Raw genomic sequence first — 12,493 nt, forward strand, 5'->3', positions numbered from 1 at the left:
GAGAGGCGGTGGTGGCTCCCACCGCTGCATGCTGCTTGTTTAGCAGCTCATCTGGCGGTTCCCACCACTGCTCCCACTGCTTATCTGGGGGGGGGTGCCCCCAAATCTGCACAGGGCAGGGCAGGTGGGGCAGGGGCTCCACGGAGCTGGTGGTGGGAGTGGGGTCTATGCCGGGGTGGGCAAAATGCGGCCTGCGGTCCACATGTGGCCCACCAGGCCGTTCTATCCAGCCCTCGGGGCCCCTGAAAAATTTAGAAAATTAATATTAATCTGCCCCTGGCTGCCTGTCAAGTGGCCCTCGATGGCTTGCCAAAACTCAGTAAGCGGCCTTCCACCCGAAATAATTCCTTTCCCCTGGCTATGCCCTCCTGCTGCTCGCACAGCTGGGGTGGGCATGGGATGAAGTTGCTACAGCACCGCAAGCCACACTGCTCTCCCTGTGCCCCCAGATGACCCATGGTTTTGTCCCGTGCCGACTGCTTGCCCTGCCCTGGCTGGACGAGCAGTGGGAGGGCATGGAGGGGAGGGGAACATGTGCCCCTGGATTGGGTCGGGGCGGGGTGGGTGGTGAAGTGGGCCTATAGGGGGGGCTGCAGCCACCTGAAAATTTGCCGTAGCTCCCGCCCGGAGCACTACACTACAAATTGGAACACGGTAGGAAGGTGTGTATGTTTAATTGTGATATGATGGCTTTATCTATTCATGTCACTGCATTCTGTGGTTTCACAGCTGCTTAAGTGCATGAAAGTAACTTACTTCTGATGTACAGAATAAGTGAGTCCAAAGGAATGAGATGTGAGCAATAATGAAAGTCATAAGGAAAATCTTATGACTAGTGATCTACCAAAATCATGATTGTGCCATTTTCGTGGAAATGGCAATTTTAGGTGGGCTCCATGAAAAAGCACAAGCTCCACAAAAAAAAGGTGGAGCCCACACTTTTGGTGGGCTCACTGCAGAAAAAGCCCCACCCCCCCCCCTTCCAAAAAACCCCAAACAAACAAACCACCCAACCAAAAACAAATGAACTTACTGAGAAAAGTATGTGAGAAGCCTTGCGGTCTTGCAGCGTGGGAGGGAGGGAAGAAGGTGGAGGGGGAGAGGGAATGGGGTGGAGCAGGACTGTTTCTAAAGGGGGTGGGGTTATGCAAATAAAGGAATGAGGGAGGGAGGCAGATTGATTCCCAAAGGGATAGGAGAGGGAGATGAAATATAGGTAGGGTTATACAGATCAGGGCTGTGGAGGGGAAGCAGGGTTAGACAAAATAACAGGAAATGGAATGGAGGCAGGTGAAGGGTGGAGGAAGCTCCACCCCTCCCCATTCTATTCCTTGTCACTTTGCATAACCCCACCACCATTTCTACCCTCCCACTCCTTTCTTTGCCCCTCATTCAGTCATTTGCATAACCCTGCCCATTTTCCATCCCCCGCCTTTGGGAATCATTCCACCTCCCTCCCTCTGTTCCTCCCTCATTCTTTGATTTGCATAACCCTACCCCCTGTAGACAGACCTTCCCCTCCCCTTCTGCCTTCCCTCCTATGCTCCAAGACTGCAAGGCTTCCCACATGCTTTTCTTCTTGCCAGTAAATGTATTTATTTATTTATTGCAGAGGTCCCATGGGTGGCCTGAAACCATGGCTTAACTACTGTGATTAAGCCCAAGGAAGCCATTAATCCATGCTCAATAACACATAGATCAGTAGCTTCTCTGGGATTAATCAAGCTGCAGTTTCAGGCCATGTGGCAATCTGTGGGGAGGAGTGGGACTGCTGGGGCCCCTCTGCTAATTGGGGGTGTGTGGAAGGCCCACTACGTTCAGCTGATGAATATGACAGCCGCCCCACAACCTGCCTGTGAAATTGGTTGGTTGCCTCCTCGAGTTTGATAGACCCCTACTTATGATGATGTTTTTTTATGCAGCATGTAAATTTGATGTTAATGTAACTTTTCTATTCTAAATTCATTTAATGTTGTAGTGAGAAATGAGATGGGGGTAGCCTGCCATAGTTGTGCCTAGATAATCAGTTTGGGAACATACTTTCATATTTAGGGTGGAATTAATGCTGCTTTGGGAAACATGGAAGAAGACAACTGGAGATGGCACTTCTATGACACTGTGAAAGGATCTGACTGGCTGGGTGATCAGGATGCCATTCACTACATGACAGAACAAGCACCTGCTGCAGTTATAGAGGTAAAACTAGCCTTTGAAATCTGTTGGAATTATAATTACCTTTCACACGAATATTCTTCTGTAGTAAAGTTTTAATGAGGTAAATTTTAATGAAGTAAATTCCTTCCTTTGTTTCTTTTCTGATGATACTTTTAATAATGTTACAAAGTAATATTACGCTGGTTAAGTTGCTTAATCTTATCCACAGCTCTGTCTTTGATATATTTGGGTTTTTTTGGTATCAACAGCTAGAAAACTATGGAATGCCATTTAGCAGAACGGAACAAGGAAAGATCTATCAACGTGCCTTTGGTGGGCAGAGCCTTCAGTTTGGGAAAGGGGGACAGGCTCATCGCTGCTGTTGTGTTGCAGACAGAACAGGACACTCACTGTTGCATACACTGTATGGCAGGGTAAGAAGTGATACAATAAATGAAACTGAAGGTTCTGGGGGTTTTAACAAATAAATGCTGTCCAAGTTTTAAAAAAATAAGAACTTTTAAGTCTGGCATTTATAGGTATTACTTAAATAAGCATCAGCAAAGATTCCAGGCAACTTTCTAATCTTAATTCTTAGCTTCCCTCTCTCCCTGTGACAGTGCAGAGCTCTGTGCCATTGTAGGCACTAGGGATATAAAAGGTTAAACGGTAAGTACTGGTAATGCATTACTTAGTGTTTAGCACGGGACACAGTCTGGCTGGGAAGGGAAGTGGTGTAGTGCCTCAAGAAGGCGGTTAAGCAGGCAGTATGGTTAACCCTGTCTGCCTGTAAGCACCATGATGCTCTGCCTCTGCCTCCTTTTCCCTCCACAGTGCTGCTGACTTGGGAAAGAGGAGGAAAGGAGGGAGGGCTGGTACCCATTAGGTGTGTGTTATCAGTTAAGTGTTTAACCAATATCATTAGAGGAGTTTACACGAGTAATTACTTAATGTAGATTTACATCAAGCAGGTGCCTACTAGAGATATCAGCATTGCAAAAAAAATAGGAGATAGAGGAGCAAGAATTTTGTTTTTCATACTTTTCTGGAGAGCATGGGTAGCAAGCTGTTCATTTTGTGGCAGGGGGGGAAGTCTTTTTCTCCTGTTGCTGTCCTCCCTTCTAGGACACTCACATCGGCCAGTCCCAGGAAAGGTTTTCATGTAGACCTTTTCATGGGCTGGGAGAAGCTGGACTAGAGACGCATAAGGTTACCCCAACAGGAAAGTATGGCTAGCATCAACCATCTACCCTCACAAAAGAAGTGAGGGCAATTGGTGCATTTCTCCAACACGAAGGGCTGTTGTTCTGTCTAAGCTTGTTTCATTATGACTGACTTAAGCACTAATAATTGATCCTAAATATCTTCCAAGGCAAGGTCAGGAAAGGACAAAGATTAAATATTATTAAGATAGAGAAAATGATGACCCTTGGAACTAATTTAATTAACCACTTGGCAATGTTACCTCGTATGTATTATTTTGGAGCTTGGCTAATTGCATGTCTTCTGAATGTTGCCTCTATGTGCTAACACAGGGCCATCCCAATTCTTAGCTCCTGGGGGGTCACGTGCCCCAGAGGCCACACTACAGGGGGCTGTATGGACTGTATCATGTGCACTGCATGGATGCTCTCACCACTCCCTCATGTGCAGTTGCATGCAGCTGTCCTCCCCACCCTTCCCCATAGCAGTGCTTCATGGGTGCACAAGAAGAGATCTTCCCTCAGTGTGCACTCCTGTTGTAATGCAAGCCCCCCCAGACTCGCCCTTGGCTCTATGCACTGCCCAGCCCTGAGGTAAAGGCAGAAAGAGGAGGCAGCCTCTGGCTGCTATAGCAGTGGGAGTGATTGGGTGAGGTGGGGAGCAGCAGCTGGGTGAGAGCCAGAGGAATACAGTTTATCCTTTAGCAGGATGCATGTGGCTTGAGTGCTGCCAGTTGGATAGTTCAGTGCTAACATAATGTAAATGTGGGTTGGATAGGGTTAGGGAACCCTTATTTCAATGCCACTAAATGGCTGGTCCTTGCAAACTTGAAAGACTCTCCTGGGCCATTTACCTAGCTGATGGTATTCACTGGCTTTATAAATACTCTAGGTTTTGAAGTCCTAGTATGAATGAGCTTCTACTAGTGCAGCTGAGTAGTAAATACACATACTACACTAAAAAACAGAATAACTCTCCATCTTTCAGGTGATGGTTATCTTGGGTGTAATTTTTCTTTTTGAGATGGTATGCTTTTTTAAAAATTTGGTAAGTGTGGGCTTTCCAATCCAGAATGATACATGTTCTAGAATTAGTCTTGTGGAAGAGTAACAGGCTATTTGCATACTGGCTTATTTGGAGATTCTTGTCAATAAGGTCTGAGACTGTTACAAATGTGTGTTTCTCTACTGCTGAACATTTAGCGTATTTGGTATTGTGTTATCCTTTTCTTTGTAGTATAACAAATATGTGAGTTCTTTTGAACTGAATATTAAGAGTCCTTTGAGTTTGCTTGTATGATATTTCTGGTGGTGGTTTATGTTAATATTAGATTTTGTTATGTTTTATGTATGTATTTTGCTATATTTCTAATAAAAATGATTTTATTTTGATGTAAATCTGTTAGGCTTTAAAGAAAAATGTTTATGTTGCTGTTTTCTGTTCCTTTTTCAGTCCTTAAGATATGATACCAGCTATTTTGTGGAGTATTTTGCCTTGGACCTTCTTATGGAAGATGGAGAATGCTGTGGTGTTATTGCACTATGCATAGAAGATGGTTCCATACATCGTTTCAGAGCCAAGAACACTGTCATTGCCACTGGGTAATGTGATATAATGTTTCTTGCCTTTAGAAAAAAATAGTTTTAAGGTAGCAGGAGAGAAATGGGTGTTCATTTAAAAAAAAAAACAAAAAAAGTGACCAGGCCTCCTGGCACCCTAAGGAGGATACATGCCTACATACCTAATCTATAAAATGGAAATAATAATATATCTAGGTAAATCAAGTTACTCTGAATTGAAAATAGCATAAATGCAAATTTTGAACTGTTCCTTTTAGATTTAGATTGATGAATGCAGAATACTGCGGCTTCAATTGCTAGGGCTAAGTATTGTCTAGCCTTAAGTTACAACGTGGTACTATAAAAACTAAAGTTAAGGAACTAAAGATAAGGAACTATGAAGCCAATGATAATATATTTATGCTACAATCTACTCTCCAAGGCTTCATGTAACAGGAGAGACAGACTGGAAGTGTGGTGAGACCATGTTCCTGTAGGACCCTTTGCTTTGTGATGCACTGTTTCTTTTGGGAAACAAAGGTTATTTTTGTGTTGCTGATGAAATATAGCTGCTAATCAGCACATCACAATATATTAAGACTGTCCTAATGGTGGTAAAGTAACACCTTTGTTAGGATGCTCAACCCCCAGCCTGCAGGCTGGATCCAGTCCCGGGTGCCTTGTCATCTGGCTCACAGGAGTCCCAAAAGATCTGTAGGGAGCCCTGTGGACCATGGCCTTGTGTTCTAGATACACCATGCAGGGCTGGTGCACGGCTAGGCAGGGGTGGTGCAGGGCCCTGATCTTGGAACTTAGGGCCAAAAGGTTGAGCCACCACTACTTTTAACCTAGTGGATCAACACAAGACAAATTGCAGTAGCTCATATAATTTTGGTGCATCAGCTATGTGGGATTCTGTTTTGAGTGCATAGTTCCCTGTGTTCTGCCTGTCTTTTTTTTCTTTTTCTATCTGCTGCTTGTGGCTTTTGATCATTTTTTTTTGAAGAACTAAAGAAGATACAAAGAAGGGCAACAAGGATGATTAGTGGCATTGAGCAGCATCTATATGAGGCGAAACTAAAGAGGCGTAGGCCTATTCAGTTTAGAAAAGAGATGCTTGAGGGGGGGCATGGTAAGGGTTCACAAAATACTAAAAGGTGAAGAGAAAATAGTAAATAGGGGTTTATTATTTACTCTCTCACAGTGCAAGAACTAAGGGTCATAAAATGAAACTAATAAGTAAGAAGTTTTAAAATTAAAAATAAGGTTTTTTTTTTTCACATTGTATCTAATGAAAGTAGATGTTATGGAAGCTGACAGTTTAGCCAGATTCAAAAAGAGGTTGGGCAAATTCTTGGAGGAAAGATGTATCAGTAGGTATTGAGCATGGGATTTAGGGGTATAGGCTCTGAATAAGAACTTCCTCGACCTTAAATGCTGGAGGCTGCAAGTGAGAGAGGAACAGTTCTGTCCTTTTCAGTATCCATTTTCTGCCACTGTGACACAAGATCCTGGGCAAGATGAACCTACGGTCTGACCTAATAAATGGCAATTCTTATGTTTTTGTTTTGGTTTCAGGATGGTAGCCCTACCATAAATAGAACAAGGCTGAACTTATATATTTTGTGTTGATTGGCTGCATATTGAATTTGTCTTTGAAAATGTTAGCCATTGACTTTTTAACAGAGAAGGCCTTAATCTAAACACCCAATAAGTGGATTAATCTTCAGATACTGAGCAATGTTGTCTTCTGTTGAAGTTAGGATGAACTAGGAGCTTGATATTTCTTAGTTAAATATCTTGTTTTTTTCACCATGTTTCAAGCTGCAGGAATTTCATTTTGCATGTACAACCCTGATTTCACATTTTTTCTCTTGTTTAGTAGTTTTAAATCTCTTCTAGAAATTACTAATGGTACCAGTCACCAGGTGCATCTGCATATGTGCCTTACTGCAGTTGACTAATTAGTTGCACAGTAAAATGTCACCATCTGTACATGCACTGGAATTAGGGAATTAAGGCACAGTAAATTAATTAACTCCACCATAAGCCAGTACTGTTGGGGGACAGTACTATCTTACAGCAGAGTCATTTACTATGCTGTAACGTGTGGATCGTGACCAGGATAGCAGCATTTTGAGCACGGGCGGAGCAGCTTCAGTCTGGTAACAGGCTCCAGGTTGAATGGGGGGAGGGCAGCCACTTGGCTCTACAGTTTTGGCACACTCATGCCCCAGCCAGCCCCTTTTGCCACCTAGAGCCTGCGGCTGATCCCCCTTGCTGCTCCACCCTGGCTCAAAGTACTGCTGTCCCAGGTGCACATGTAGATGCTGCACCTGGGAGCAGTGCAGTCTGAAGGAAACTGCTCTGGAGTTTATTATGTTGCATTAACTGCATGTGTAGATCCACCCACAGTATACTTATGAATAAGGGTCTGAAAATAGGACCCTGATAGCAGAGAGATCTTGTCTTCCTGGATAACTCTACTTTCAGAAAAATAGTTCAGGGTCCTAAGTAAAATCACCTGAGTTAAATTAAATCAAAGTGAGGAAAAGCAGCATGTGATCCCTGTTAGTTACATTTTACTTCTTAGTGGCTCTACTGACCTTTTATAAAGTAACCCTAGTTAGCAGTTCTGAGGCAGTGTGGTCCTGTTTCCTTTTGGCATGCTGGCCTCAGTTGGTTTCCAGATATTAGTTGAGCATTCTGGACGGTCTAGCAATGTTGTTCATCATAAGTTAAAATAAGTCATTTTTCCCTTTCTGCACAAACTTAAATGGATATCTATGCATTGTGGCTGGTTGCATTTAGGAAAACTATACATTTGCCCAAAGTGCAGAGATTACACTGTACTGTTTGTCGGTTTCTTTCTTATGGGAAATATTTTTGGCAAACATTTTAATTTCTTAAATGTTTTCTAGTGGGTATGGTCGCACCTACTTCAGCTGCACATCTGCTCATACCAGCACAGGTGATGGCACAGCTATGGTCACACGAGCTGGCCTTCCTTGCCAGGATTTGGAATTTGTACAGTTTCACCCTACAGGTAAAATAGAAGATGAGAGAGGCAGTCCTTGGGGTTTTTAAATTGTTTTTTTTTCAGTATTTGTAAACATCTCTGAAATATTAGACATTTCTGTCTTTCATGTTAAGATGTGTAGTGCCAGAAGGGTGAATTGAGCTTTTTGGGCCTTGAGCCAATTTCAGGTTGCAAGTTTATCTGCAGTAGTTAATGTTGTTAGTAACTAAGCAGATGAATAAGCTGCCAGTCACTAAAAGTAGATGCATTTGCCTTCAGCAATTAAAGCAAGGAGCTCTGAATTAAGGGTTTCACTATATTCAGCTTGTACATTTTCAGTATAAACTTATGTTCACCTAATTTTGGACTGAATGTTTTTCATTTAAAAAAGCAATTGGTTTTTCCTTTTAAAACTGCAGTCCTTGCCTCCCCTTGCCTCTAGCTCTAAAGCATAAAAAATTAATCCTTCTTTCCATTGCATTTGTTTCTTAAACCCAGGAAATCTTTGTTTCAAGGCATCAAAATTGATTATTCCTAAACAAACAAGGTGTTATAGTTGAACTGTGCAGTGATGATTCAAAAGTTGTTCTCGACTTAAGTCAGAATCTCATATTGAAGGTTCTTCATGCAACTTCGCCTGTGACCTTATTTCCAGATGTAGCTGAAAGCCTGGATGTAGATAGTGTTTTACAGTGCAATCTGTACTGGAAGAAAATGTGGGACCACCTACTATGTAACTCTGATTTTAATATTAGAGGACAAGGTGGGGAGAGGAGGGGTGTATTGAGATGTTGTAGAAGATTCTACTGACTACAGTATGGTCAGATGGGAATATCTTTGGCTTGTTCTTAGGCTAGAATTATTTTGAGGAAGGTAAGAGACTAGCTGCTGGTGGGCATTTGAAGTGAAGGATGGTATGGATTTAGAACTCTGGCTTTCATGTTGCAATGGCTTAGTATTTGGGGGTGAGAAGCAAAGATTTATGGTGCATGTGGCTGAGATCTGGTTACCTGAATATAATATAAGTAAATAGTCATTTTTAGATAGCTAGAGGGTAGGTGCCAAGACATCTTAGATTTTTTTAACTTGTAAACGTTTTACAATTGCATTATCTTGGAGATGTCTTCTTTACTTTTCTATAGTTTAGCCTCTCTAATCTATAGCTTCCTGTCAAAGAATCTTTATAACACATTTAAATAGCTCTTAATGCCTATTTCTTAAATGTGTTAATTGGCTAATGCTTTTTAAATTGACTGGGAACATTAGAAGCATAACTACAGCATGCTGCCAAAAAAGAGCTACAAACATACCTGGTCACATCCAGTTTGTCATCGGGGAATTCGTGCTTGATGTTGATAAGCTCTGTAGAAATGCTGCAGATTTCTGAAATGCTACACTGTTTGTGTGTAGAGAGGTCCTGATTTAGCTTATCAGCCTTTCAAGAAAAATATACAGCAGTACTAAAACCATTGAGAACAAAAAACATTTAGAAGTAAATTATTTCCAAAAATGTTAACTTCAAAACTGAAAGCTATTTTTATACCTCATATTTCCAAATCTTGGCATTTGTAATCTTGTTTGGATTTTTTTATAACAAAAAATCCTTTGGCAGGAAACCAACTACAAATGTGAAAATTGACTTTGAGGCTAGAATAATAAAAGAAAAACTAACATTAAAATCTTATGGTTCTATAATGAACAGGTATTTTAGCCTTAAGGATTTAATTACAAAGTTGCTTTTGCTATTACTTAATTTCAAGGATATTTTTTTCTTTTGCAGGTATCTATGGTGCTGGTTGTCTTATTACAGAAGGCTGTCGTGGTGAAGGTGGCATTCTTATTAACAGTGAAGGTGAAAGATTTATGGAGAGATATGCACCTGTTGCTAAGGATCTAGCTTCCAGGGATGTAGTATCTCGATCTATGACAATAGAGATTCGGGAAGGAAGGTTGGTTTAATTTTTTTTTTTTTTTTTCCCCCAGTGGAATTGTCACAAGTATTTCTTAGCATTTGAGTTGAAGCAGATAGATTATAATAGTAGTCCATTTGGCAAGCTTGATTGCTTGACATGATCAAAGGACTTAACTGTTAGCTGAAGAGAATTTTTTAGTCAAACTTTTCCTGGAATGGAATTCCCTCTACATGGTGATAGGAAATGAAGGTCTCAAAAGCTTCCTTTATAGTCGACCAGAAGTTTGTAAGGCCTGATGTGCAGCTTTTCTTATTGAAAACTGTAGGTGCTGTTTTGGTGCACTTTCTTGAAAATCTGGCCCTTACCACTTTATACATTCTGATGAGGTTATATACAGTGAGTGTGTGTGTATGTGTATGATATTCTCCAGTCATCCATTGTACAAAATTATTTCTAGAAAACAGAGTAACTGCTGATGTAAAAATTCCAAGTGATATCAACACTATTTAGGAGGACAAGGAGACTTAAATATTAAAAGTAGTTATTTGAAAATGTGGCTTAAAATGCAAAGATTGCATGCGTGGACCCATTTTGTTACAAGTCAAATCTGTGTGTTTAATTTCTTGAGTATTTATTAGGATTAGTATAAAAAATTACTCAAGTTTGTTCTGGAGTTAGTATATTGCTACATAGCTATCGAGCATATTTTAGTTGTATCAGATATTCCAGATAGTACCAGTATTGTAAAGAACTGATTTGGAATGGGTACCTTTTATGTAGAAGGAATCCCACAGAGGCAACTAGTCCAATCTTGACATGACCTTTTTCTTTTACATTAGGGGTTGTGGGCCTGAAAAAGACCATGTATATTTGCAGTTGCACCATTTACCACCACAGCAGCTAGCAACACGTCTCCCTGGAATTTCAGAAACAGCTATGATATTTGCTGGTGTAGATGTCACTAAAGAGCCTATTCCTGTTCTTCCTACTGTACATTACAATATGGGAGGCATTCCTACTAACTACAAAGGGCAGGTAACTGTTGTAGATTGCTATTACATTCAATTCAATTTAGTAAGGATTCTGGCTAAATGCCATGCTCCTGAAGATGACTTAACACACATACAACCGTAATCTAAGTTCGAACAAAGTAACCAAACTACAAATATTATACTAAAAATAGAGCCCACCAACATAAAAACTTTATTGATATACCTACAGTAGAAAATCAAGACATTAATCTATAATTTTGTTGTACATAGATCCACAGTTAAGACAATAAAATCAAATCTAATGTTAAAATGTGTCACTCATATCAGTAGTAAAGGATATTTAACTCTAATCTTCTCAGCCCTATAAGCAAAAATTGCAAGATGGTTTATTAAATTTGGATCTGTTTGCTGTAAAAGCCAGATTCATTTCTCTCTGTGTAGATTGGTATTATGTGATCTTTTTTCCCCCCAAATAGAAAGGAAATGTTTCCTTTTTATAGCATGCTTGTGTTCATAATGATTTATAACTATAAACAAGCTTAACCTTTAATGTTACAATATTAAAGGAAAGCTTGCGAAATATACTTCTGGCTTGTTTTGTAAACAGAATGCATCAGTTCTCAGTTTTAATCTGCCTCAACTTTACAACTAAATAGAAAACTCCTTTCCATAGGACAGTGCTTATGCAGGTAAAGGTAACACTACATAGTGTAAAGGTGGGACTGAATTATAAGACTAAGTTCTAGAGGTGCACTGATACATGAGTCGAATATCAGATTGGTACTGATATAGAGAAAATTATCTAGATCAGATTATTGACCTGATAAATGCCCGTGCTGCGTGCAGTCGCAGCACAGTATGTAGGCAGTGAAGACAGCCCACAGTGTGAAGAGCTGCCTCCAGCTGGTAAGTTGGGGGTGAGGGGGTGTGCGGGAATCAAGGCCCTGCTGTGAAGGAGATGGGCTGGAGATCAGGCAGGGGCAAGTGCTGCTCAGCCAGGGTGGGTGAGCAGGGGACAAAGCCTCAGTTTGTCCAGGGGCTCAGGGGAGGCGGCTTGTCTGCCAGCTCCCACCGCTGCTGCTGTCACTTGTCCGGGAGGGCACTGGGGGGCGTGTGCGCCTGGATATGCATGAGGCAGGATGGGCTGGGGCTAGGGCTGTTCTCAGCAGAGCTTGGGCTGGGCAGAGCATGGGGTGGGCAGTGGTGCTGCTGGGAGCAAGGGACTATGAGGGGGCTATGGTGAATTTTGGGGTGGCTGCAGGCCCCCCCTGCCATAGCCTCCTCCTAGCAGCATTGCTCCCTGCCCTGCCTGACCCAGGCTTTGCCAGGAACAGGCCCCGGATCTGTGCGGCGTGGACAGGGGCTAGGGCAGGGAACAGCACCGCTGGGTGGGGGGTGGGGGGGAGCTGCAGCCACCCCAAAATTTGCCATAGTCTTTCACTCCCACTGGCTTTGCTGGGAACAGCCCTGGCCCCATCATGCCCTGCCTGGTGCAGATTCAGGGGCACATGCGCCCCCGTGCCCTCCTGGTTGAGTAACAGGAACAGCAGCAGGAGCTGGTAGACCAACCGCCACCTCCCCTATGCCCCCTGGATGAGCCCTGCTCCATCCCATGCCCCCTAGACAAACTGTGGCTTTGTCCCTGGCCCGCCC

The 12,493-nt window shown here is 42.2% G+C and overlaps 1 protein-coding gene across 1 annotated transcript in view; it reads left to right on the forward strand.

Annotated features, from left to right (window-relative positions):
- SDHA (succinate dehydrogenase complex flavoprotein subunit A) overlaps nt 1–12,493 on the forward strand; it is a 32,305-nt gene that overhangs the window by 9,825 nt on the left and 9,987 nt on the right. Inside the window, exons 4-9 of the mRNA XM_019540397.1 lie at nt 2,053–2,196; nt 2,424–2,588; nt 4,810–4,958; nt 7,838–7,962; nt 9,716–9,884; nt 10,688–10,883. Coding sequence (XP_019395942.1) covers nt 2,053–2,196; nt 2,424–2,588; nt 4,810–4,958; nt 7,838–7,962; nt 9,716–9,884; nt 10,688–10,883 — 948 coding nt within the window. The remainder of the gene's footprint in view (nt 1–2,052; nt 2,197–2,423; nt 2,589–4,809; nt 4,959–7,837; nt 7,963–9,715; nt 9,885–10,687; nt 10,884–12,493) is intronic.

The sequence above is a fragment of the Crocodylus porosus genome, unplaced genomic scaffold, assembly GCF_001723895.1.
Source record: "Crocodylus porosus isolate Cpor-Errol unplaced genomic scaffold, CroPor_comp1, whole genome shotgun sequence".
Lineage (NCBI taxonomy): Eukaryota > Metazoa > Chordata > Crocodylia > Crocodylidae > Crocodylus > Crocodylus porosus.